The sequence below is a fragment of the Scyliorhinus torazame genome, chromosome 1 (assembly GCF_047496885.1).
Source record: "Scyliorhinus torazame isolate Kashiwa2021f chromosome 1, sScyTor2.1, whole genome shotgun sequence".
NCBI lineage: Eukaryota > Metazoa > Chordata > Chondrichthyes > Carcharhiniformes > Scyliorhinidae > Scyliorhinus > Scyliorhinus torazame.
This window is the reverse complement of record NC_092707.1, coordinates 144,167,336-144,177,597: the sequence shown is the minus strand read 5'-3', so window position 1 is coordinate 144,177,597 and position 10,262 is coordinate 144,167,336. Positions and strand designations below refer to the sequence as shown.

The 10,262-nt window shown below is 41.2% G+C and overlaps 1 protein-coding gene across 1 annotated transcript in view; it reads right to left on the bottom strand.

Moving 5' to 3' along the window:
- Positions 1-381: 381 nt before the first annotated feature.
- Positions 382-10,262, bottom strand: part of snrnp40 (small nuclear ribonucleoprotein 40 (U5)) — a 32,570-nt gene continuing 22,689 nt past the window's right edge. The window contains exons 6-10 of the mRNA XM_072500933.1: positions 8,952-9,072; positions 7,396-7,478; positions 5,572-5,633; positions 4,239-4,342; positions 382-836 (exon numbers count right to left, since the gene is read on the bottom strand). Coding sequence (XP_072357034.1) covers positions 787-836; positions 4,239-4,342; positions 5,572-5,633; positions 7,396-7,478; positions 8,952-9,072 — 420 coding nt within the window. The 3' untranslated portion in view covers positions 382-786. The remainder of the gene's footprint in view (positions 837-4,238; positions 4,343-5,571; positions 5,634-7,395; positions 7,479-8,951; positions 9,073-10,262) is intronic.

Here is a 10,262-nt window from a genome sequence, read left to right as displayed (position 1 = left end):
CAAAGTGGTCATGTCTTAAACTCTCACATATCATCACAACAATATCTACTTGGTCCCTTCCACCCAGTTATAGGATATTGGTATGTAGAACACGCACTTGTGGAGACCAGAATTGAGGCTGACCACTAATGAGCAAAGCATGCCAAGGCTGAAAAGGGGGTTGATTTATACACCCGAGTATATGAAAAACAAACCTTGGGGCTGGAAAATGGTGTTATCTAATGTTGCAAATTATGGTATATTTAACTACTAGTCTTAAATTAGCAATTAGTTAAATTTCAGAAAGATAAAAACCCAAGTGTCATCCATATAACAGTGTATCAATCTAACTTTGAAATTTGCAGGGAAAAAGAGACATAAATTACAGGCTGAGCAGTTAAAAAAGCTTTGTAAGTGTCCCAACCTTTGCATCCAGTAGCAGTTGCAAGCAAAAGAGGTGACAATTTATTTCTCCTGGATATTATAAAAACACAGATTATAAAATTACCTGTACAAAAGTGAATGCAGACCAGACTTTACAACAAACTACGTAGATTCAGATTCTGCACTCAGATTGCTCTCCACAGGAACTGAACAAACTGGCCCAGACCTCCAAAACCAGCCAGGCTCATTTGCCAGCTCATGAAACTCATGATGCTTCAAACCCATTCATGGTTGATCATTTGTCAAGCATTAACATGTTTTTCTTCCCCCAACAACATTACACTTTTTCCTCTGGCAATTGAACATTTTCTGTGCAGCTGCCAGTTGAAGAGAGACAAGTTCCTCTGCACAAACTGTTCCTCTTTACTGTATTTCTCCGATGTAGAGTTTTTTATCACTGGATGCTGAAAGAACTGTTGGAATAAAAATAAATTGTAGATTTCAGTCAATTAAAATTTTATTCCGATGTTACAAGCAGTTAGTTACATTTCAAACCTGCACCCCCTAGTCCTTATTCAGAAATATCAGTCATCTCTCTGATCTGCTTATGACAATTACAGCAGCAAACAGTAGGATTCAATAGGGCCACAAGACGATGCATCAAGTTCACAAAGCAATAACCCATGGTCACCAGGAGGTTCACGATTCCAGCAGAAATGCTGGTGAGATTTGTCATTGTGAAAATATTATGAGTCCATTGTAAAGGATGTAACAGCAGAAAATTTAGAAATACATAATATAATCAAGCAGTCAGCGTGGCTTCATGAAGGGGAAATCATGCCTGCCAAATTTATAGAAATTATTTATGATGGCAATGAGCAGGATAGATAAAGGGGAACCTGTAGATTTAATATACTTAGATTTCAAAAAAGAGTTTAAGATACCGCACAAAAGGCTACTTAATAAGACAAGAGCCCACGGTGTGGGAGTTAGTATATTAGCATAGGTAGAGGATTGGTTAACTGACAGAAGACAGAGTTGGGATGAGAGAGTGGACATTTTCAGGATGGCAACCTATAACTGGCGGTGTGCCACAGGGATCAGTGCTGGGGCCGCAATTATTTACAATATATTAATGACTTGGATGAAGGAAGTGAAGTTTGTGGATGACACAGAAATAAGTGGGAAGGCAAGTGGTGAAGATGACACAAATAATCTACAGAGGGATACAGACAGGTAAGGTGAGTGGGGAAAAATTTGGCAGATGGACTATAATGTAGGAAAATGTGAAGTTATGTACTTTGCTAGGAAGAATAATGGAGCGGAATATTACTTAAATGGAGAAAGCTGAAGCAGAAGAGAGATGTGGGGCCTTCCTGCATAAATCACAAAAAGCTGGGATGCAAGCTCAGCAGGTAATAGGAGAGGGAAATGGAATGCTGGCCTATAGTTCAAAGGGAATGGTGTATAAAAATAGAAAGTCTCGCTAAATCTTTATGAGGCACAAGTTAAACCACGCCAGGAATACAGTGAACAATTTTGTCCCCTTATCGAAGGAAAGATAAGGTAAGGTAAAGTCGCCATAGTCCCAGATGACCATTCGCTGCTTTCTCTTTTGAGGGGGTGGGGGGTAGGGGAGATGACTGGTGGTGGTTTAACCTGAGGAGCACCACACCTCAGGTTAAACCAGGTGAAGGGAAAGATTGAGAACTGGCATTACAGAAGGTTCACTAGGTTGATCCTGGGTATGGAGGGATTTTCTTATGAGTAAAGATTGCAGTTTAAAAGAATGATACACGACGTCACTGGGGCATAAAGGATTCTTAGGGGGCTTAACAGGGTAGATGTTGAGAGGATGTTTCCTTTTGTGAGAGAGTCTAGGACCAGACGGTATAGTTTCAGTTTTAAGGGTTGCCCATTTAAGACAGAGGAGGAATTTCTTCTCTCAAGAGGGTAGTGAATCTGTGGAATTTTTTACCGCAGAGGACTGTAGATACTGGGTCGTTATGTTCGGTCAAGATTGACATAGTTAGATTTTTAATCAATCAGTAAAGGAATCAATGGTTCTGGGGATCAAGCAGGAAAGCAGACTTGAGGATTATCATATCAGATTACTCATGGTCTCATTGAATGGCAGTGCAGACTCAATGGACCAAATGGTCTACTTCTGCTCCTATGTCTTATGGTCTTACAGAAGTGCCTTTGGGGACTTGTCAAATACAACACAAGGTTGAAACAGCTGAATTTTCAACCAGTTCAATAATATCTTCATGTTCAATAAAATTGCTACATTACAGCTGACACCATAATATTGTCTGAAAGCACAAATTAGTCACAAGCTAATTTCCCAATCATTTTTATTTATTAGTAATTACTACTTGGGGATTTCAACTGAAGTTTTGTAACCAAACTCAGCTTATGGGGCAAATGATGGCTTTCAGCAGCATTGTACTTGTGTTACAGGGTCTTTTACAAATAAGAAAGGCGAAAACCCCATGGAAAAGCATGCACTTTTCATGTCGAGTTGTGCCAAAGCAATTCATAGCTAATGATTTACTGCACATTCCCACCAACAACGAGAAATTACTGTGCTGAACTCCCTACTCTTGTTTGAATACTGCCATATGATCTCCTGCAATCATGATTTAAAGTACCTGAAAGATGGTGCCTGTAAAAGAGGAGTTCTCCCTTAGTGACGAGACAAGTGTTGACCTAGGCCATGTGCTCAAATCCGTAACGGGGATTGAACTCTCAACCTTCTGCTCATGAGGTGGAGACACTCAATTATATCAAGGCAACAGAAATAAGAAAAGTGTGTAGTGATGAGAGGAAAGACACACACTGAAATATCGGTGTAGTGTGCCAGGTTCCAACTCATACAGCCAGCACAGGCAGAGTCCTGCAAGGTGCAACTCCTCAGTCCGGCTCCTTTGTCACTTGTATCCAAGGTCACGGTTAGGGACTCCAGTGGGGTTTCTAGCCTCTGTGGACTTGAGGTGCCAACCAGTTTGCTCTGGAGACACTCCTGCTGTTTCCTGGCTGAGGGAGTGCGCTATTGGATTTCCAAGCCAGTTACAGCAAGATGCCACAAACGGCACAAGAGGTAAGTTGCCAATAATATTTAAAGTAGCTAAATTGTAAGCTGATATTAGAAAAAGACACAACTGTAATTTTCAACCCTAGTTTTTGAAGAGCTATGAATATAAAGTTTTTGAAAAACATTATGAAAACAGGAGGCACAGCACCAGTATTAGAACGTTGTAATTTTGATTCTCAAATCTCAGGTAATGAGCACACCGTGTAGATCAAGAGTACAGTGCCTTTGCCCCAGGTCATTTCACTTGATACAGCTGCCTGCTCCTACCTCAATATGATCTACTCATTGCCATATGATTCTCCTCAGCCATTACACCTCTTGGAAAAAGTTTCCATAATCTCTCGGCATTGCCAACTCCATCCCCACCGTTACTAAATTTTTCTCTTTAACTATACTTTTGTCTCCACCCCTTAACTTATTTCCTGCTTTTTCCTTTCACTTTAGTATCCACTTGTTCATTCTGCTCCTTAAATTGCATTGCTACATGTGCCTGCACATGATAGAATGGTAGTGAAATGCACAAATAACAGCAAATTCTGGAAATACACATCAAGTCAGTCAATCTCTGTCAAGAAAAAAACATAGATTAATATTTCAGGTGTGTACCCTTTGTTGCTCAGCCTACTGAACATTACACATCCGAGGTGTCATGTACAGTTTTTTCCTTTGATTTCGAATTAGCTGTGCAATTCCAACAATTAATTTTTCTAACGTAGTGTTGGAAGTAATTATATAACTCTCTGGGGTTTCAAAGTGTTGGTCAAAACAAGACACTTACTAATTGGTTCTTCAGGATGAAATGCCACCTCATTTACTGAGCCTGCATGCCCCGGTAATTTATACAGGATTCTTCGTGATGTTGTATCCCAGACATAAACAAATCTGAAAGAAATAGTGCAATTGCTTAGCCTCAGACTAAAGGGACGATCCTTTAAAACAGAGGAAGACTTTCTTCAGCCAGAGGGTGGTGAATCTGTTGAATTCTTTGCTGCAGAAGGCTGTGGAGGCCAAATCACTGAGTGTCTTTAACACAGAGATAGATAGGTTCTTGATTAATAAGGGGATCATGGGTTATAGTGAGAAGGCAGGAGAATGGGGATGAGAAACATATCAGTCATAATTGAATGGTGGAGCAGAATCGATGGGCCAAGTGGCCTAATTCTGCTCCTATGTCTTATAGTCTTATGATGTCTTTTTAAACGTTCTTTAACAATTTGCATTTGTATAGTGCCTTTACAGTAGCAAATCCTCAAAGACACTACTTCAAATTAATATACTCCATAGATATATGCAGCGTTGTACCGGCAAAAATCTTAATATGACACAATTAAGGGCAGCACTGTAGCACAAGTGGCTAGCACTGTGACTTTCAGCACCAGGGTCCCAGGTTTGATTCCACTGTCTGTGCGGAGTCTGCACGTTCTCCCAGTGTGTGCGTGGGTTTCCTCCGGTTGCGCTGGTTTTCTCCCACAGTCCAAAGACGTGCAGGTTAAGTGGATTGGCCATGCTAAATTGTCCTTAGTGTCCAAAAAGGTTAGGAGGGGTTATTGGGTTACAGGGATAGGGTGGAAGTGAGGGCTTAAGTGGGTCGGTGCAGACTCAATGGGCCGAATGGCCTCCTTCTTTACTGTATGTTTTATGTTCTAATACTTAGAAATATTGCTCTATTATTTGTGGAGTACATTCCCTGCTCCCTACTTCCTTTGAAAAGATCAGTTTTAGAATCTGTAGACTTTTGGCACGATATATGCTACCAGGTGGTTAACTGTGAAGTCAGGTTACGTTGTTGTGGTGTTAAGTTCACATCGCTTTTTTTAAGTGGGTAAATGTCATTGTTTCATAGAACTTTGTTTAAACAATTTCTTGCACTCATCATTCTGATATTCAGTAAAAGAGGTGGTTTCAAATCCGGTAGTTATTAAATTAGAAGTCATCATAGGGAGAGAGTGTATTCAAGATACACAGCATGCAGCTCTTAGCTTGTCATAAAATTCATCACTTAGATCAATAAATGGACATTATAAATATAAAAAATTCACATGAATGATCATCCATTAATTTCAAACTCGATCTCACATTTATCATCAAAGCTATCATGAAACAATATTTACCTGTCAGCAGATCCAGCTGCTATTTTGCTTCCATCAGTCGACCATGAACACCTCAAGAGGTTCTACAAGAAATTGGATGTCAAATTTGGCGCAAGGGATCAACATCGGAGAGTGAAAAAAAGACATGCTACTACTGAGCTAATGTGATTCTGGTCCCCAACTCCCACCGCAAATTATTCAATTGAGTCTGAAATACACGAGCAGCATTAACTCATTAAGATACACCCCTCTTTAAGGAGGGGAGGGGGGGGGGGAGAAAGAGGGGACCTCCGTGGTAACATGTAGGTGGAGGTCACACGTCGAGTGACTCCCACTAGAGCTTTTGTTTTTTGGCCCTTTTCATCCACTTTTGGGGGGAAATTTTATATGAATGGTCTCCAGTAAAGTCGTGGTAATTACAAGATGTCGAAAACCCAAGGGAAGAAGAAGGCACAATAATGAATGAGTGATAGTCCGCCTGAGAGCTCAAGTTCGGTGTGGAGTGCTGTGGGAGGAAAGATGGCGGGAGGAAGCTTGCCGGAGGGGCTTCGCCCATTACAGTGGACACACTGGCCAAGGTGATGGCGGTGGAGTTTGAACAGAAGATTGCTACGCATTTTGAACGGCATGGGAGGGAAATGATGTGAACGCTCAAACAGTTGGTGGACGATAGGTTGGCCCCGATAAAGGAGGTTGGTCCCAATAAAGGAGGCTCTGGTAAAGACTTTGATGGTGGTGCGCGAGCAAGGAGAGGTGCTGAAGGAGGTGGAGACGACATTGTCATGGCACAACAACCAGCTCGCCTCGATGGGAGAAGAGCTGCGGAAGGTGGAGGAAAGTAGTAAGGGGTTGAGAACCAAAACAGAGGACCTGGGAAACAGGTCACGGTGGCAGAATCTTCGGATCGTGGGGTTGCCCGAGGGGCTGGAGAAGTACTTTTCCGAGATGTTCATCAAGTTGTTGGGGGAGGGCCTTGAGGGAGGGGGGAAAAGGGGAGGTGTGGGAGAGGACCGGCCACCCACGTGCATGTGTTCGGGTCGTGCCCAAAGTTGGAGAAATTATGGGGCCATTTTTCAGCACCATGTCAGTGATCTTGCACTTGGATTTGGAGCCCAGTCCCCTGGGGCCCATATTTGGGGTATTGGGCTTGTCAGAGTTGCAGATGGGAGCGGGGCCAGACGTTTTAACGTTCGCCTCGCCGATTGCTCGTAGGCGGGTCCTAATGGGGTGGAGGTCAGCCTCTCCTCCAATGCCTCCAAATGGCTTGCGGACCTGATGAAGTTCCTGTATTTGGAGAAGATTAACTGTACCTTGAGGTGGGGTGGGCGATGCGATTGAGGGGTTCCACAAGAGTTGGGGTCTGTTTATTCTTCACTTTAAAGAGTTGGTTACTGTCAGCTGCAGGAAGTGGGGCTATTCTTTGAGGTAATGGCGTGTTGGTTGGTAATGTGTGTGCGTGTGTGGGGGGGGTTGTCTGTTGTTCTTGTTGTATTTTATGTATAAATTGTTGAAAAACAAATTAAAATAATTTTTTAAAAAGACTTCATGATGACTGTTTCTGATTTCAATATCAGCTTCAAAATTAATAACCTTTGTTGAACTTTTTAAACTACTATAACCACTTAATAACGATAAACAATTGAAATATGTCCTCATTTTCCAGCTTTACTTAAATGCTACTTACGACCATTTTATATTCTGCATCACAGACTGCATTCTTGTTGCACAGGAGGTCAGCATTCTCAAACAGAGCATCTAAGTACCATTGGGGTCTTTTAAGAAGCCTGTGTTATTTTTGATTCACTTAGATAATGCACTGATTTAATTTAAACGAAACTCCCCTACCTTTTCAAAATTATGCACATTACCCTGGAATATTTTCACACATCTCTCTTTTGGAGCAAAGGGACGGACATCCCAGACCCTCACTGTAAATCCAAACACAAAAATCATAATGTTTTGTCAATTTACAATTTCTTCAGATTTAGAAACACTCTGATAATTAAGAGGCAAAACTAATTCAAATCAGAACCCCATTCGCCACAAATGCCATAGTTTATGATGTGATTTCTATCAATCTTCACTTCAGTAATTTAATGTACAATAATCTCAATGGTTAAAAAACTCCCAGAAGAGTCTGATCCAACACTTCAGCCTGTTAGAGCCAAACCAGAAAGACTTTTAAGTTCCCAGGTACAATCCTGGACCTGTGTTGAGTTAGCTGACTTCAGCCAGGATATTGTTCGTGAAGCTATAATTGGCCTTAACGGCTGTCGATTTGGAAGGAAAAGTTCAATGACAGTTACTATTCTTTATCAATATTTAGCAGGCCCAATTATATGAATCAGTAGATCATGGGACCAGTCAGGGTCATCTGGGGTGGTGCTGCTTCCCCTATAGTCAAATAACAATGCGTTCATGGCAAATTATAGAAGATACAGCAGAACAAAACTGGCACCAGTGGGACACAGCCCAAAAAGCCATCATTGTCTTCATAGAGAAGACAGCAGTCAAAGTGAATTGGTGGAGTGAATATTATAGGGAACAAACCTGGGTGCATTATAAGAAGTGTGAAAAGACAGCAAGGTGTAAAGTCTGTTTGATGTTTGTGAGCAGCTAAGCCACACAGTTTAACTAAGGTTAGAGGTACGATTCCTAGCCTACACAGTTTGCCATTTTCAGCTGACATAGCAGTTAGGTCACACAAAGTGGTCTTGATAAAAAGTAGCCATCATGTGGGGATCCTAGTGTGTGCAAATATCAAAAAGACAGGCTACTTAGCCCTGCCATTTTGGTAGCACTCTCCTCTGAGTCAGAAGGCTGTTGGTTCAAGTCTTACTCCAGGACCTCAGCACATATCCTAGATTCAGTTTCATGCTCGCTGGAAGCACCATCATTTGTCTCCACAGGTGATTCAAGGAGTAGCGGGACTGTCCCCTGATGAGTTTTGATCCAAAATATGATCCCAAAGGTGTGGTAGCAGGTTCAATAGTAACATTCAAAACAGAATTGGATATACACTTGAAAACAAAAAACTTACAGGGATAGTGGGAAAAGCAGGGATGTGAGATTAATAGGTAGCTCTTTCAAAGAGCTGGCATAGTCATGATGAACTAAATGGTCCTCTTCTGTGCTGCATCATTCCGTGGTTTTGCTGTTTGTAGGAGTAGATGTACAAATTGGCTACAATAGTGCTACATTGTAAAGGTAATTCATTGGATGCGAAGTAAATTTGGGACATGCCAGGGAAATTAGACGGTATTACAGACTTTCTACACTTTTTGTCATTCTCTCCCAAATTTTACAGGAACAAATGAATGTTACCTCCTGTCCTATTTAATTATTATTTAATACTCTCAGGGGTCTTCAAGAGAACGGTAACACAATCACACTTTTATTACCTGTATTGTCCATAGAATTAGAAAGAAGGTAAGAGCCATCACCGCTTAGAGCCAAGCCAGTCGCAGAGTCTGTATGACCACGCATGGTATAAATTAACTTGTTTTGTCGTAGGTCCCAAACCTAACAGGAAAAAACAAGTTGAACTTTAAAATAAATCCTAAGTCAGTCAGCATCTTGCCAAACAATATTGAAGTATATACAAATTTTTTAGCGCTCCAAGATTAACCACAGCAGAAATTCCTTATGTTTGCAATGTGCAACAAAGTGAATTTTATACAGTAGATCTTCTACTACTGAGTTACGTACGTAGTTTGTGCTAGAATGTGCAAGTCTCCCTAAAATGTTACAAATCTACATAGGCACTTGATGGAGTTACTCCTCGGTTACCTCAAATATCTGTATTACTAAATGTTTCAACAAGTGTAAACTCACCCTAACCACTATCAATTTACAAAACAACTGATGCATGGACTCCTAATTTTTGGCAGACATTCTGAATGACCTCATTCTTTCATACAATGGATTTGTGCAATATCCTAAACAAAGCAGCTCAGGGCAATAAAGAAGCAAGTCATGACCCCTTTAAGACATATCAAATCCAGGGATTTACTGGGTTTACTTCATTCATCGTATTCTCTCTCTCTTCCCCCCCCCCACAGCGCCTTCCCAAGTTCTTCTTTTAAACCAGTAATGAAGGGCAAGCAAGTTGAATGAAAGTTTAAACTTACAATATACCTCTCACCCCCGACATCTCAAACTTGGGACGATCAACTATATGTATGCACATGCCCATGATAAAGACCAGCAATGCTGTTAAACATGCGTGCCATCATACTGAATGATAGGCAGCTGCACCATACTCTCTACACGCGCGCACCCACACACACGTTTCACTGACTGAAATCAGATAAAACAGCATATTTCAAGGACCGAAATCTAGGCTTTCCTGGTCTGTTTGTAAAAACTTGCTATGCCATCAAGAAAGCCTTCGGGCCATTATTACCCATACCACACAAAAGAGGTAAGAGGTCAATTAATGATAGAGGTACTGGAAAAGCATATGACTGTTTTAAAAAAATATATTTTTATTCTCCTGTTTCACATTTTCTTCCAAATTTACACCCACCAATGAACAATAAACAGTAACGAATACATTGTCAATCCCCTTATCAACAACAACAATCCCATCCTCCCACCAAACCCCCAAACAGCCCGTATGTTAACATAAACAAAAAACAAGATGGAATCAGGAAACGCCCATAGTCACCATTAACACATGTAGTCTCCCTCCCCCCCAAAACCCTCCCAAC